The sequence below is a fragment of the Elgaria multicarinata genome, chromosome 2 (assembly GCF_023053635.1).
Source record: "Elgaria multicarinata webbii isolate HBS135686 ecotype San Diego chromosome 2, rElgMul1.1.pri, whole genome shotgun sequence".
Taxonomy (NCBI): domain Eukaryota; kingdom Metazoa; phylum Chordata; class Lepidosauria; order Squamata; family Anguidae; genus Elgaria; species Elgaria multicarinata.
Genome location: NC_086172.1, coordinates 1,602,808 through 1,619,916, shown reverse-complemented (window position 1 = coordinate 1,619,916; position 17,109 = coordinate 1,602,808). Strand labels below are relative to the sequence as shown.

The 17,109-nt window shown below is 43.7% G+C and overlaps 1 protein-coding gene across 1 annotated transcript; it reads right to left on the bottom strand.

Annotated features, from left to right (window-relative positions):
- Positions 1 to 5,160: 5,160 nt before the first annotated feature.
- Positions 5,161 to 14,715, bottom strand: EVA1A (eva-1 homolog A, regulator of programmed cell death). Its single transcript, XM_063118516.1, has 2 exons — positions 14,573 to 14,715; positions 5,161 to 5,537 (listed from the first exon to the last, which is right to left on the bottom strand). The coding sequence occupies exons 1-2, from the start codon at positions 14,643 to 14,645 to the stop codon at positions 5,179 to 5,181; spliced, it is 432 nt and encodes a 143-aa protein (XP_062974586.1). The 5' UTR covers positions 14,646 to 14,715; the 3' UTR covers positions 5,161 to 5,178.
- Between the last annotated feature and the right edge of the window lie 2,394 nt (positions 14,716 to 17,109).

Sequence of the window (17,109 nt, the reverse complement as noted above, 5' to 3'; positions counted from 1 at the left end):
CAACTGCAACCACCTTTGAGGGTTACGGATTACCTAGACCCATTTCAATCTGGTTTGTGGCCTAGTTGCAGAACTGAATCAGCCCTGGTTGCCCTAATGGATGTCCTTTATCAAGAGAGGGATGGGGGAGGTGAGCAGAATTAACAGGGTCAATTTTTCATCAGCTTTTGATGCCATTGACCATGGTCTCCTCCTGGACTGGTTCCATGCATTGGGCATTGGAGGTACTATGTTACAGTGGTTCTAGTCCTACCTCTAGGGTCAATTTCAGAAAGTGACATTGGATGATTACTCCTTGGACCCTTGACAATTGAGCTATGTGGTTGTGCATCTTGTGCCCAATGTATGAAGTCATCACTGGGATATTTGGAGCAAAGTGCCATCAGAATGCTGATGACACTCAGCTCTGTCTTCCTGTAACATCTGAATCAGGTGAAGCTGTGCAAGTCCTGGATCAGTGCCTAGACTGAGATGATGGCCAATAAACTGAGGCTGAATCCTGGCAAGGCAGAGGCCCTGCGAGTGTGTGGTTCCCACTTCAAGGAAATAGGCATTTTGCCTATTCTGAATGGGGTTGCACTCCCTCTAAGAGATCAGGTTCATAGTTTGAGGGTACTCCTGGATCCATCTCTGTCACTGGACACTCAAGTGGCCATGGCAGCTTGGAGTGCCTTCTACCAGCTTTGAATGGTATGCCAGCTATGGCCTCTCCTGGACAGGGTTAGCTTGGCCACAGTAGTACCACAGTAGTAACCTCAAAACTGGATTAGTACAATGCACTCTCTGAGGGCTGCCCTTAAAGTTGGTTTAGAAGCTGCATCTAGTTGTCAAGAGCTCCCCTTTCAGCTTGTAATGGAACTGGTTTCCTATTTGCTACTGGGCCAGGTTTAAGGTTTTGTTGTTGAAATATAAAGCCCCGAGCAACTTGGGACCAGGATATCTGGGTAACTGCCTTGTCCTTTACCAGGTTGCCAGGTCACTGAGCTCATCCGATTAGGCACTTCTGTTGGTTCCCTGTGAACCTGCAGTCCATTTGGAGTCCGCTCAGAATAGAGACTGCAATATATTGGCGCACTCTCTGTGGCACTGCCTGCTTTTGTTGATGTCAGGCAGGCACCACCGTTTTTCCAATCAAGGTGGTGCCTACTCTTGTATCCTTCCATATGTATCCTTCACTGGATGCGAAAATGTGCGCAGAAACAGCTGTCACATGTACTGTTCCAGAGCTCGGGCTGTGACAATCAATGGCAAAGTTTGGAATTTGAAAGTTTTATGATCTGTCTGGTATATACCAAAGATTTGTTAAGTGGATACAACCATCAGGTTTTGAAACGTGTTTTACATACAGGTATATGCTCAAGGTCAAACCAGATGTGACTTTAATAGCATGTTTAATAAATAAATACATACATACCATGCATTGGGGGGGGCAATACCACAATACTGGGAGGGGTGGTTTAACCATGACCCTGCCGACCACCTTCCTCTCCCCAGCAATGAGAGTTAAAAGAGTTCCCGTGGGTGACAATGGGAGCTTTTTCTCCTAAGCCACATAGCTGTGCTGCGTGCAAGTGGGTGGTAGTGGAGGGGATTTTTGTGAAGAACATGTTTCAGAAGGGAAGAGCTAAACCTCCCATCCTGCAATCCCAGTTAAAATCATACACACACACACACACACACACACGTATACCTGGTATTTATTAAAATCCCAGATTATTGAAATAACATCTGGTTTGCCTTCAGAGAGCTGAGATTGCCTGTGAGCGACTCCATATTGAGTGTACATTCTGTGACACACCTAGGTTTATTGATGTGAAGTATGTGAAAGTCCCTAGGATGAAACAGAAAATATCAGAAAGTAGTGGATGTAGACAGGGAAGTCAACTGAACTACTACTATTGTCAGAAACAATTGCACATTAACTCCTTTACACACCATCAGGATATACCTAACTGCAATATAGCAGGCCAGTTTTGAGGAGCGCCAAAGTAAGGGACACTTTACAGCAGAATTCTATACACGTCTACTCGGAAGTAAGTCTCACTGAGTTCAATAGGGTTTTCTCCCAGGTCAGTGAGTATAGGATTGCAGCCTCGGTTACATAATTGTGTGTATCAGGAAAGAAATTAGGGCTGCTTCATATTTTAGTAGAAAGACAATAGGGGCTGTTTGCATGTATGCTTCTTGACTGTGGTAGAGGTCTGCGTACTAAAATTCACCTTGGTTCTAGTATTTCGTAACTTCCTTGGTGCAATAGGGAGGCAGAACCTATTTATATTCCAAAGATTTGGCCAAGCCAAAAATGTTCCAGGATTTTCTAATCTAAGGGCAGGAGGAGCACAGCTCAGGCTAATAAATACTTGTTGAAATAGAAACCTATGAAACTATAGTAAGATTTACAGAAATAATTAACTTAAGCTTTAGAAATGGCTGAGCACTTAAGCGAAGGACCAAGGAAAAGCCCTCAGCCCCATAATCCTTTACATACTAAGAGACCAGAATTAAGTTAGCTTGTTTGCTTGTTTTTGGGCAGCCCTTATTGTACTTAAAATTGGGGCAGTATAAGGGTTAATTAACAGTGCTGTGTTTTCAGGAAGGGAGAAATCTTGCCTCATTAACTCACTGGAATTTTTGTCAGAATATTAATGCTGGGGTGGACAAACGAAAGGCAGTAAATCTTGAATCACCTTGATATATCAGGGGGCACAAAACAAAGTTCCACATCAGAGATCAGTGTGTGTAAGACAACGGAGGGCTTCCAGTGGAAATGGCTTGGACTTTTGTACATGCCATGTATGTGTTGATGACTGAAAGTCAGGGTGGTCTGGTCCACATCTACTGAAATCTAGGGCCAGGCATTCTTAGAACTGCTTGGGTTCTAAGAAGTGTCTGATGTGCTCAGGCGTAACTTGGAGAAGGGTGCATGGTGGTTAGGACTAACCACGCCGAATGCTCCCACCACACATGCACTAACCGCCCTTCGTGTGTGTGTGTGTGTGTGTAGCTTCTCCTTGCACTACTGCAGGGTGTGGCTCTTAGGTAACTGCTTGAAGAATCATGCATATGAATAAAGAATCATATTTATTAAAAATGTAATAAATAAATAAATAAATAAATAAATAAATAAATAAATAAATCATGGGAAGAAGTTTTCATGCCTCTTGGCCATTGGTGGGGATGTTTTGCTTTACACAGTGGCCAGAGGTGTTTGTGTCTGGGAGCATGGAGGACTCAAGGTCACTGTGCTGGAAACAGTGGCATGGGATGAAAAACATCTTTCTTCCTCACTTGGAATGTCGTGGGTGTGTGGCATGGGGGTGGACAGACTCCTTCCCGCTCGGCCTGCTGTACTGGAGTCCATAAACCCTCGCTGCCGCCACTGCTTGGATAGCTCAGCAAGTGCCCAGGGAGTGCTACGCCATCACCCATCCCCTCAAACCACCATTGGGCACAAAAAAGGCCACTCATTATTCCGTGTAAAAGGTCTTTTATGGAATTGGCGACCATATAGCCACCATTTATGCAAGATCATTTATGCCTCTAATGACAGTGCTATCGGCAGCGTTCGGAGCTTGACAGACAACACACTGTGCCATGGTTGGAGCCACTAGCCCTTTCGCAATGTGTGATTAGTGCAGGTGGTTAAACTGTGGTTATGTAGCTATCATGATTAGGGAAAACACCCTACATATAACACACTAAGCCATCATCGTTCGCTCAAGATGCTTAACCAGTGTGGCTTAGCGTGTTGTCTGAACAGGCCCAGTAATTCACTGTTAACAGGATTAAGCTACTGTTCATACAGTTGTAGCACTTTTAGGGATCTGAGGGAAGATAATTTGGGTTTTGCTGTAAAGCATTTAACCAAATACGAAAATCTCAATTAAAAGACGTATGAAGAAAGCAGAATTTATTTAGCATTTGGTTATCTTTGTGTGGTATCCTGACCAACCTTGAGGAGCTTCCAGACAGACAGCTCCTAATGCTACCAATTGAAAGGCATTGTGCAGCTGTCCCCACCTTTTCTCTCCTTAACAGTTTTTTTCTGGTGAGGAAAAAGATGGGAAGAGGCAGTGAGGGAATGCAGGAGGGTTCCAGGGGGAAGATCGTGATGCCCAGAGCAGCCCCCACCTCGCTCCCGGTAACTTCGGTGTATGAAGCAGAGGGATTTCATAATAAATGCCTCAACTGGAAGCACCCTTGGTCCCAGTTTCTTCCTGTAATGTACATGGAAAACTCTCTCTCTCTCTCTCTCTCTCTGGTCTGTTGTTGTTTTGAATAAAATATATAAAGCATTGTGCATCACAGCTCATAAGAAAACTGTATTTTAGTATCAGTAATCAAAAAGGCACATCAGCATTTTCAAATTGTGTGTGTGCACAAATAAATCATTTCAACTTCCTTGAAGTTAACAGTTTACTGACGCAATTCATATAATAACATAAAGTCCCTGTTGGAGGAAGACTGTATAAAAAAAATAAGGGAAAGGCAAATCTATGGGCTTAGGTTGATGGAAGTTTTATCCCTGAGGTGTCATTAAAAAAAAAATGCCGCCATTCAAGCAAGATTATAAAGAGTGTCTTAAATAACACAGTATAATATAGAACGTCCAAGTGCTGAGATGACTTCATAGTGTGACAATATCCAGTTCTGAAGCAGTCTCACCCCCCTTTTTCTTTTTTCTTTTTGTAACTAGGACAATTCCATGACTTCCAAAAGTCATATGACAGTTATTCATCATGCCTTTTTAGCGTCAGTTCCTTCATCATCAAAATTGTATTTTTATCATCTTTAGCAGGTTCCTTATCATTGAAACATTAGGCAAGTAAAAACTCATTATTCTCAGACATGTGGTGGGGAAAATCCATGCCACAGGTTTCAAATTTTGCAGACTATAGAGTGAGTCTTTAATCGCGTATATCCCCTTCTGCTCCACAACAGCAGCAACTATAAGCGAGATCTTTGTGAAGAAAATGCTAGGTGGTAATGAAGCTGGGAAGGGCAGTGATTATCAGGGTAGAGGGGATGGCTGGAATGCTTGACGTCAGTCTGCCTTTGCATAAGACAGAAAGACATTATAGAGTAAGGCCCCTTTCCTCTTTCTCCCTACCCAACACACTTCTTAACAGGCTTAGAAGACACCAGGCTGTGGTACCCGTGGGCAGTATTTGCCAGCCATCAGTAGTAACGATTTAGGCTCCTGGTCCCCGGAATGTCTGGCTGCCCATTCATCCATATCTCCCGGATGACGCGCTCCCTTTCTTCCAGTCTCTGAACTCTCTCTAGCTCCTCAGCTGAGGTAAAGATGTTCATGTTCAAAGTCCTTTCAAACCTGCGATGCCGTCGTGCAGACAGGTCAGATGGGGTGTCTGAGTCATTGTCACTACCACTGCTGTCACTGTCCCGTGATGGCTTTTTTGTTGCCGATTGTTTGCAATCAGTTTGACAGGAGATTCGGAGCACTAAAGCCAGCAAGGTCAAGAGGAGTCCAACACAAATGCCAGAAACAAAATACAGAGCAGCACGCTCAGGATTTTCTGAAAGATGGAAGAGAAATGGTTTTTAGATGGTGTGTGCTCCAGTTATGCAAACTGAAAGAGTCCATTAAAGATTTCTAATTATGTTTTTGGGGGGTTGGGGTTTTTTCCTTTTCCTTTTCCTTTTTCTTTTTTTTTACCTATCATGGTGACAGAGAGAATTGTTTGGATTCAGTTCTGGGGGAGGGTATAAAAAGGGGTGGAGTTAACTGTACAAGGGAGAGAGGAAGAACTACAGAGAGAGACTCTGAGGAAGAACTGCCAGGAGAAGGTTGAAAGGGACTCTAGGCCAAAGCCTACAGGTGAAAGAGTAGCTAGGCTAGAGGAAACTGCGCTTTTATTTCTTTTATGCCTTTTAAAGTCTTACAGCTCTGGTTGAGTAAACGCCTTACGTTTATGTGTCTTTGCCTTATATAATCTAATAAATATTTGTTGTTAAAACCTGGTGTTCAGGAGCATCATTTACACCACGCCCAAAGCCTAAACACTACGTTACTAAGAGGGGAAGGTAAAAACTTGATATCAGATGAGAAGGGCTCTTAAAGAGGCAAAATATCTTTAAAGAGCAGATCAAGGGGTCCAGGTAAAGGAGGAACCTTGACATATGGTGTCCCTCCCCAGCTGTCTCTGGTGTGTCCCTTTTCCACTGTTGCACTTTAGCCTCTTTGATTGGCTATCATGTTCTATCCTGTACTCAGGGCCTATTTGCTCCCCTTCTACATTGGGATAATCAAAAACATGTTCAACTTCATCCCCTTGGGATCATTTAATCCAGCTCACATTAGCTTTCTCCCAGGGTTTAGTTTAAAAGCTGCTCTGCCACCTTTTTTAGGTTCAGTGCAAGCAGTCTAGTTCCATTTTGGTTTAAGTGGAGCCCATCCCTTTTGTACAGGCCGAGCTTGTTCCAAAATGTTTCCCAATGCCACACCCAAACCTCCACAGATATTTCACAGAAATGCCTACGCATTAGGAAATGTAGCTTGACAATATGTGGGCCAATTTCTATTGGGAGTAAAATGTTTGGGTTATGATTCACCAACATTGATGGTGCTATATAAATAAATAATAATAATAATAATACCCTCATTTTTCAGCCTATGCAAACATTTTGCTATTCCACTGGTAGCCAACACTGACAGAACAAAAAGTCATCAAATATTGAAAATACAGGATATAGGAATTTTAAACATTAAATTAGCAAACAAAAGGAGAGAAGGGGCAGCAACATAAAACAATTTGGGCGGGGGGGGAAGTAGCGGCTCAGCAATTGGAGCCAGGGGGTCCTTGCGTTTCCCCCTCTTTTGTTCCTTTTTTTGTCCACCACTCTTTGTTTTCATAGCGCCAGGGTTCCAGGGGCCTTCTGGGAAAATTAAGATGGTAGTAGCTGCTACAACTACTTCAACCAGCACTTTTTTTTAATTCAATGCACTAAGCCCTAGTTATTATTTTTTACTTAAACCAAGGTTTTTAATGTAAAAAACAGAGCAGTGCATGTAAGTTTCAGCCTCGATACCATTATTTCTCTTCTGTGTGCAGACACTGCCTTCTGAGAATGAACAACTTTTGCATGATGCAGTATTAAAAAGAGTTTGATTAATATCTGACCCTTTTCAAATTAAAGGCAAACTTTGTTTGATTGCCCAGAGTTTGGGTTTACAACTGACGTTAGTTTGGAACCATATTGTGCGTTTCATCCTATGGTATCAGCGAAACAGATACCAACTGGCAAATCAAATTTCCCTTTCCCCTGCAACTCCATATTCACACACACCCCAAATTCCAGAGGGTTGTGGGACCAACCAAGAGAAGAAGAAGGGAAACTCCTGCAGAGTGAGCAGAAATCTGGTTACACAACATTAGATTTAGCCATGTATTGCTTTATTCCCACAGGACATGGGATTAGAAACGATGAGTGCAGTCTCAGAGTTGGAAGACTCAGCAAAGGAGGAGTAGCAAACCTTGCCTTGTTCTTAGCGTAATAGGCTTCCATTGTAATAGGCTTCCGGTCTGTGATCTACAGACAGGAGCAGATCATAGATCATCAGATTCAAAGCAACACTCAGCTATGAAGCTTCCTGGGTGGCCTTAGGCCAGTCATTATCACTCAGTGATTAAAATGTGTTTAATTTTCCTTCCAAGTGGGCACACAGAAAGTTGCCTGGGGGCACACTAGTTCCCACAGGCACCAACTTGCCTACTCCGGCTCTAAATTAGGGATGCTGAAGAAATCTGCTTCAGACTCCAATGAGTCTGAAGGATTCCAACCTGCGAAGTCCACAGTGGATGAATTTCTCTTACTTGTGCAGGCTCTGGATTTCACATGGGGCATTTTTCCAGCATTAAAAAAAATGTGAGATAGAGTATCTTGGGCAAATTATAGCTGTAATTTCTGTATTTTATGCCATTTGTGGCTATAAAGCACTTACTTCCATGTAAATTACAGCCGAAATGCTTTATGTCCACAATTTACATAGAATTAAGAGCTGCTTAGCCTCAATTTATGGAGAAGTAAGTGCTTTATGGCCACAAAAAATATAAGCTACAGAAATTACAACTGGAATTGGCCCAAGATACCTTGATTGCAGCTGCAATTAGCATATCTTAGCTTTTTTAAAGTTAGAAAAATGCAGCGCAAAATTCTGAGGATGCGCCATGGTTCTGGAGAAATCCGGTGAGTCCCAAGAAGCCTGGACATCGTGGGGTTCACCCATCTCTTCTCTTGGTGACTGCCCCAAGCAGTTTCATGTAGATATTTAAAAGTATAAGGAACAAGATGAGAAAGTTCTATCCTTGTAAGTAGAATCATAGAATCGTAGAGTTGGAAGGGGCCTAAAAGGCCATCAAGTCCAACCCACAAAGTCCAACACAATAGGACTTTGTGGCACCTCATAAGCCAGTGGCCAATGGGTAGAACAGTAGTCCCCATCACCACCTTCTGAAACCTTCCTTCTCCAGCAAGGACTGAAACCACCATTTTATTTATTTATTTATTTATTACATTTCTATACCGCCCAATAGCCAGAGCTCTCTGGGCGGTTCACAAAAATTAACAATGTGTCTCCTAATCTAACCCGGATAGCTAGTCCAGAAGGATATAGTCCAGAAGAAAATCATGGTTGATGTTACTGAAAGCCATCAAGAGGTCAAGGAAAACCAACAAGGTTCGACTCCCCACCCTGCCCCCAATCCATTCCCCAATATACATCATCCACCAAGGCAACTGAGGCCATTTCTGTCCCAACACTGGGCCTGGAACTAGACTGGAATGTATTTAAATCATCATCATTCAATGGAATTGGGAGGCCACCAGAAACTCCAGCACGTTGCCCAAAAATGGAAGATTAGACACTGGACAGTAATTATCCATAACCATAGGATCTAAATGGCATTTCTTTAAGAAAGGCCTCACCACTGGTTCCTTCAAGGAAGTGAGGATTGTGCCATCCCTCAAAAAAGCATTAACCACTTCTGAGGTCCATATATCCCAATACCCTGGCAGATTTTAATAGCAAGGATGGATAAGGATCAAAGGAACATGTGGTAGCCCTCAAACCTCCAAATCGTTTGCCCACATCTTCAGATTGTACAATGGGGTGTGAAATGTTTTTGGATCTAGGTTATGGGTCAGATTGCCCCCATACACAAACAACGCAGACTGAATGTTGTCATTGGGTCCCCATCTGAAGTGTTGGCTGTAGCTCCTCTTGTTGGCCAGACAACATCATCAGGTCTTCCAGCCAGCATTTTAATTGGGAAGCCTGCTTCACTCCAAGGAAAGTCAGTGTGGAGCAAAGTCCAAACTGAAGCACCTTCTGGAAGAACACTCCTCCACCCGGTACCTTGGGCCTTAGCTAGATCTAAGGTTTATCCCGGGATCGTCCCTGCCTGCTCCCAGGATATCCTGTGTGTCATTTACATGAACAGGGATGACCCCGGGACAATGCCGGGATAAACCTTAGGTCTAGCTAAGGCCTTGGTCAAAGAGCCAGCTTCTCTCCTCCCAGGCTTTCCCTGGCTAAGAAAAGTCTAGGCAGAACAAAGATCACCAAAGCAATTTCTTAACTCCTCCTTCACTTTCCCCATAAGGACGAAAGCAGAAATGTCCTTTCCACTGGAAACCTTCTGCTTACACACCAGGCCCTTTTATTCTATTTGCTAGCAGCTCATCGTATCTTTCACTTCCTCTACAAATGTGACTGTTCAGTGGCAAAGAGGTACCAGGCAGCAGACTATTGGGCCTTAGCTAGACCTAAGGTTTATCCCGAGATCATTCCGGGGTCATCCCTGTTCATGTAAATGACACACAGGGGATCCCAGGAGCAGGCAGGGACGATCCTGGGATGGTCCCGGGATAAACCTTAGGTCTAGCTAAGGCCTTGGTTTAGCTTGTTAAGAACTATCCCTCATTAGGTATGAGTTCATGATCCCCTTAATATTTTTCCAGCTAAGGCTGTTACAGAGCTCAGTAGCTCCACTGGAAGAGGGGGTTATTAGTGAAGAGAAGAGCAGGGAAAGGAGTCTGCTGTCAGGCCAAAGAGAGTCTCTTAGTTGTGCAAGTGATTTCATGTTATTTATTTATTTATTAAATTTATAGCCGAAGCTCTCTGGGCGGTTTACAAAAGTTAAAAAACAGTGGACATTAAAAAGTATACAAAATTTAAAACCATCAAAAACATAAAAACAACAGTATACAGTATCCATTTTAAACAACAACAGTTCTGGGGTCCATTAAAAAACAAAACAAACTTAGCAAATGTTGATAAATGCTGTTAGATGTCTTGAGCTGGTGCCGAAAAGATAACAATGTTGGTGCCAGGGGAGCCTCATCGGGGAGATCATTCCATAATTGGGGGGCCACCACTGAAAAGGCCCTCTCCCTTGTTGCAATCCTCCAAGCTTCCCTCGGAGTAGGCACTCGGAGGAGGACCTTAGATGTTGAGCGCAGTGTAGGGGTAGGTTCATGTTGGGAGAGGCGTTCTGTCAGGTATAGTAGTCCCAAACCGTGTAAGGCTTTATAGGTTAAAACCAGCACCTTGAATTGGGCTTGGAAACATATAGGCAGCCAATGCAAGCGGGCCAGAATCGGTGTTATATGTTCAAACATTCTGGTTCCAGTTATCAATCTGGCCACTGTATTTTGCACAAGCTGCAGCTTCTGAACCGTCTTCAAAGGCTGCCCCACGTAGAGGGCATTGCAATAATCAAATTTGGAGGTTACCAGAGCATGGATGACTGAAGCTAGGTTATCCCTGTCCAGATAGGGGCGTAACTGGGCCACCAAACAGAGTTGGTAGAAGGCACTCCATGCCACCAAGGCCATCTGGGCCTCAAGTGACAGAGATGGTTCTAGGAGAACCCCCAAGCTACAAACCTGCTCCTTCAGTGGGAGTGCAACCCCATCCAGAACAGGTTGAACACCCACTATCTGGCCAGAAGACCCACCCACCATCAGCATCTCAGTCTTTTCTGGATTGAGTTTAAGTTTATTAGCCCTCATCCAGTCCATTGTCGCAGCCAGGCACCAGTTCAGCACATCCACAGCCTCACCTGATGAAGATGAAAAGGAGAAGTAGAGCTGTGTGTCATCAGCATACTGATGACAACGCACTCCAAAACTCTGGATGACCGCACCCAACGGTTTCATGTACATGTTAAACAGCATGGGGGACAAGACTGACCCCTGCAGAACCCCATACTGGAGAATCCACGGGGCTGAGCAATGTTCCCCAAGCACCACCTTCTGGAGCCAACCAGCCAAGTAGGAGCGGAACCACTGCAATGCAATACCTCCCACTCCCAACTCAGCCGGACATTCCAGAAAGATACCATGGTCGATGGTATCAAAAGCCGCTGAGAGATCAAGGAGAATCAACAGAGTCACACTCCCCCTGTCTTTCTCCCGACATAGGTCATCATACAGGGCGACCAAGGCTATTTCCGTGCCAAAACCAGGCCTGAAACCCGACTGAAATGGATCCAGATAATCAGTCTCATCCAAGAGTGTCTGGAGCTGGCCCGCAACCACCCGCTCAAGGACCTTGCCCAGGAATGGAACATTTGCCACCGGCCTATAATTGCTAAGATTTTCCAGGTCCAAGGAAGTTTTCTTCAGGAGTGGTCTCACCACCGCCTCTTTCAGACGGCCTGGGACCACTCCCTCTCGTAGAGAGTCATTAATCACTTCCTTGGCCCAGCTGGCTGTTCCATCCCTGCTAGCTTTTATTAGCCAAGAGGGGCAAGGATCCAATACGAGCATGGTTGCATGAACCTGTCCAAGAACCTTGTCAACATCCTCAAGCTGTACCAACTGAAGCTCATCCAAAGAAACTGGACAAGGCTGTGCTCCGGATACCTCACTTTCAAATTATTTTTCCCTCACATTTCTGAAACCAGGTTGGAGCGAAGCAAGACAGTTGTAATGTCAAACTACTGTTAGGGCAAGTTAAGATTCACAAACCAGCTTCAAACCATGTTTTAAGATCTTGGTTTATTGGCCCAAACTATGACTAATAGTCCAGATTGGATTTTGATGTAGGAAAAAACCCACAGTTTAACTTAAGAAACGGAGTCATTGGCTGATAATGATTCAGTTTTCTAAAGAGCAGTTCTTCCTTAAAATAGCTGATAAACAACTTTGTACAAATAATATGCTTTATATTTATATAATGCTTTACAGTTTTTAAAGCTCTTCACAGACAGTTCTTGTTGTAATATTTAACCAGTATAATTGTTCCTATATAGAGATTGGGAGGAGGCCTGTGAGAGAGAGAGAGAGAGAGAGAGAGAGAGAGAGAGAGAGAAAGAAAGAAAGAAAGAAAGAAGCTACCCTAATGAGTCGATGGCAAAGAAGAGATTTAAACCAGGGACTTCTTGATCCATAGTTAATGTTTTAGGGAGCTAGCCAGCCTGGCTGAAGGGAGTCATGATGCAGCAGAGGTGGCCCGTATACCATCTCTGTCTGTGGAGAGAAGCTCTGCTGATGGGCAAGGGCTCTGACATGGTAGAGGCTCCTGCTGCACCTCCAAAGATGGAAAGCTTCTGCCAGTGGTAGCAGGCAGAAAGATCAGGAATGGGGCACTCCAGAGGCAGGAGGGAGCCAGCTTTGGATCCCCAGTAGAGGGGGCTGATACCTGCCTCCCTGTGCGGGTAGGAAAATCCCTTCCCATTGTAATCAATGGGAGGGGAAGCTTCTTCTTTTTTACCTGCTCCAATAGGGGGGTGGGGGTGGAAAACACAGACACCCCCTCCCTATCCTGGCCCGTGCGAGCCAGCAGGCCTGTGGATGAGGCAATACATCCACCCACCCCACTTAGGATTGCTCAGTTAGCCATTATGCTACATCAGCTGTCTTCTTTGAGCCAAAAATATGTCCAAATTCCTTTCAAGATGGAATACTAAAAAAGACACTAACTAAATACAGTGACTGTCATGAATAATTTGATAAGGATGCCAAAGATGCCTGTAAATTTTAACTACTGTGCTGGGATGGATATTTAATAAAAAAAATCTGCTAGTAAATATGAGTGGCAACTCTCATGTGCATTGAAACAGTAGTTCGCCAGCACAGAGTTATTGGGGAAGGGAGGGGGTTTAGGTAAAAGCTCCTGTTTCTCAAGAAGAAACTTCTTTTGGCTTATAATCTTTTTTATTACATTGCTCAAAGAGTTAAAACATTTTTTCTTCTTAAGACGCAGACTTTTCTTTTTTAAAAAAATCCTCAAAAAGGCATTATTAAAACAAAATCAAAGGAATAACCTTTTTCTTCTTTTTCCATGGAAGTGAGCTGGGTTTCTTTTGTTTCTTTTTGCTTTTCTCTTTCCTTAAGACAAACTGGAGTGGAGCTCAGGGCATAATAGAAAAGCAGAATAATTATGGAGCAGAACTGGGAGAATCCACTCATCCTTGATCCATTCAAGTCCCAGCAAATTTAATTAGAGGTATTAAACCTGTAATTTTCACATTGAGAGGGTTCTTTCAAAATAAACATATGGGGAGAAGAATTGAAAGATTTTGTACAAGATACACAAGTGCAGATGAAAAATAAAAGCTGTGCCCTAAGGAAACATTTATTCAAAACAAGATATATATACAAAATTTCATCAGACAGCATCTACAGTTCCTTAATTTTAACACTTCAACTAAACAGAAGCCAAGATAGCTAACTATATGCACCATTAATCCTCCAAATTACAGGATAGAGAGCTTGCCTCCTCAGTGAGGAAGCCTTTGATTTTAGGAATAAAAAAGTAGTATTAAGTTTATGAGGGCCTGAACTTCAGATGATGAGAGCAAATCCAGTAAGATGATATGAGCACAATAAAGCTGTTAAACAATATGTAGTTATTCCTAACACTAAGAGTATCATCAGATGGGGGGGGGGGGAATTGTTTTCCTTACCATCACTTCCCCCGCCCCCCCAAACAGATTTACCGGGGTCCTATTTGTTGCAGAAAGAAGGCAGGAGCAGGAGACGTGTGGGAGGCAGACAGCATCATCTAAAGGACCCACGAAAACTGTGAGTGGCCAGTAATAAGCATGTGATAAAACACTTGTCTGATGATGCACTAATAGTCCAGTGGATAGAGAGCCAACACTGCAGGGAGGTCCCAGTAAAAATCTCACATTACTAAGAATTCAGAAATATTCAGCAAAAATAAGTCCTACAACTCCCAGCATTCTCCAGCTAGCCATGCTTATTGCTGTGGGACTTATTTCTGTCTAAAGGTGCACAGTAATGTGTCCTAAGTGGCCTTAGGCAAGCCACCATCTCTTAGCTGCAGGTTGTCATTTAAAATATGGGGATAATAGTACTGGCCAGATGTTGTAAGGACACCTGAAATGTGAAGTGTTTGGAGCAGTCAGTGAGAGTACTTTATAACTACTACATTTTATTATCATGAATAATACCATGAATTTTGAACAGAATTTATGACCAGATACAGAGAATAATTTTACCATACCACCCTTCTTCCTTGGTTCAGATACATGAATCCAACCTGAGTAAATCATTCAATAAATAGTAGTTAAAGGACTACCTGTGATAAATGAGTATGCTGCTAGGACATTGCTGAGCAGTGCCATCTCAGTGCTGGTCTCCACAAGCTCCATACTCCTGTGGTTGAATGCTTTCTTCTGTGTCTCCCCAACTGGAAGGATCTTTCCGCTCGGTGGTTTACTGGGTAAAAAGGTAGCAGACCTGCTCCTCCTCCTCCTCCTCCTCCTCCTCGTCTCTGTTTTAGAACACAAACAAGTGGGGGGTGAAGGACATGCAATCCTAGAGCCTCCTATTCAAGCAGAGCCTTCCTTCTTCCTGTGGAAATCTGCAGTTAGGAACCAAAATCATCACTGTGAAATGTTCTGGCATGAAGTTTGCAGTTTGACATTTAGCTGACTGCACCAAAAGCCCTCCAGGCAACTACTGTGCTTGCTTGCTTGCTTGCATGCAGGCTAGGTCTTATCCTCCCCTGGTTTCCTTCACTTTCAAGTCACCAGTTAGACACACCCAGATGATTTACAGCACATATATAATCAGAGGCCTTTTTCTTTCCTCCCTTCCCATTTTCAAATCAAAGGAACCGTTATCAGAGCTGAATCCCAGAAAACTTTTAATAACTCAGTGCAGTTCTACAAAAAATAGAGTACAGAAGGCAGCACTTTTCTTGATCTGACTGTAATTCTGTAGTTTGTGATGTACTCCTGGCAAACAATCCCCATTTCCCACCAGCCTTTGTTAAATAGAGGAAGGCTCTGTAATTCCCTTTATGACTTCTTAGAGGAGGTTGCATTCTTAATGCTTCCCCTTTAGCAATGCAGAAGGGTGTAGTGAATATGAATTAATGACTGAAATGTATTTGTTGGAAGTTTTGCCTTTAATTTCTTGAACCTCAAAGAGACCCTTTCAGACCTTACTGAATCACTAGTGAGAACTCATTATACCTTGTTTTGTTTGCAGGCACCACAGCCAGCAGGGAAACACTAGTAGCTTTGAAACATAGTAGACAATCAGGCTGATCAATGGCTGAAGGCTTTTCAAACCCTTTCCCATTCGACTAAGGGCAATTTTATTTTATTTCCACTTACCTACCAGTGTTAACTTCAAGAAAGTGACATGGCCTCATATATCCACTTCTGTTTATCAATGCGTCTTTCTGCAGAGTGGGAAAGTCTACATTTGTACATATTGCATCTCATTTTTCTCAAACTAAATGATTACATAGTTATATTTTCTCCTGGCATCTATGTAGGAACCACACATCCCTAAGGGCAGGGAAAGATTGGCTCAAGATTTGCAAGACAGTCTACCTACATACAATAGAAGATGAATCCAGAAGGTCATTTACCAAATAGTAGGGTTGCCATAATACTCCTTTTCAGACAACATTCTGCGGCGGGCCAGGCATCCAGGGTTGGCCTGATAGGGCAACGGCAAAGAGCCCACACCCAACAGAGGGCTCACTGTTGGACCTCTTCCCCTTTGTTACCTGCCCGTTCACCCATCTCTCAGTCTGGCCCAGACAACAATGGTGGTGTGAAGGAAGAACACCAGATGCCTTCACTGCCTTCATGCTCATCGGCTTTCTTCCTGACAAGCAAGTGGTAATAATGATTAAGGAGAGGAGCAGCAGCAGGTGACAATGCTGGTGAGAAGTGAGACTTACTGAGGGAGAGGAGACCATTGAGGGTGACTTGTCGAGGGGGCCTCCAGAACCCAGAACCAGCACTATTCTGTGGAGAAATGGGCAGAAGCAGAGGGTAAAAATGCTGCAGCCCTATGTAGAGCACATTGCAGAAGTCAAGCCTCAAAGTTACCCCCATCCTACATATGTTTGTTTCAGTATTTGAAACGTGTCTATATAACATACATGTTAGGGTGTCCATATAGAAAGGAGGACAGGGCTCCTATATACAGTTGTATAGAAAAGGGAATTTCAGCAGGTGTCATTTCTATGCATGCAGCACCTGGTGAAATTCCCTCTTCATCACAACAGTTAAAGCTGCAGGAACCCTGCCCTCTTGTCCAGATTTCATCCCATTCCCAAACATGGACCAAACCTCTAAAAACCAGAGTGTTGAGCCATCAAAAAGTATATTTCAGATATGCTTGACTGCTACACAAATGTGCCCAAAAGTTAAGATTGTTAACTGCAGGCACAGGAGCTGAAGAAACTGAAGATGGAGATGCAATTGCTACAGATATCAAAAACTCACCAAGCATGTTAGATTATCCATTCTAATATCCATTCAAACCTGATCTTACTTCAATTCCGCATTACAAGTGCTACTAATAATATATGCTGGGAGTAGGAGGTACTGCTCTGCAGTGGTTCCGCTCTTATTTGGCGGGTCGGATACAGAAGATGGTGCTTGGGGAACATTACTCGGCCCCGTGGACTCTCAAGTATGGGGTCCCGCAGGGGTCGGTTTTGTCCCCCATGTTGTTTAAGATGTACATGAAGCCGCTGGGTGCGGTCATCCGGAGCTTTGGAGTGTGCTGTCATCAATATGGAAGCAGCAGCCAGGCATCTCTCCATCGTGCCTGGGTCCAGCTCCAGCTGAGAGCCTCCTCCCTCCT

Coding starts and splice junctions, on each gene's coding strand:
- EVA1A (XM_063118516.1), bottom strand. CDS start 14,645: ATGGAGCTTGTGGAGACCAGCACTGAGATGGCACTGCTCAGCAATGTC. Junction 5,538..14,572: donor AGCATACTCATTTATCACAG/GTAGTCCTTTAA, acceptor TCCATCTTTCAG/AAAATCCTGAGCGTGCTGCT.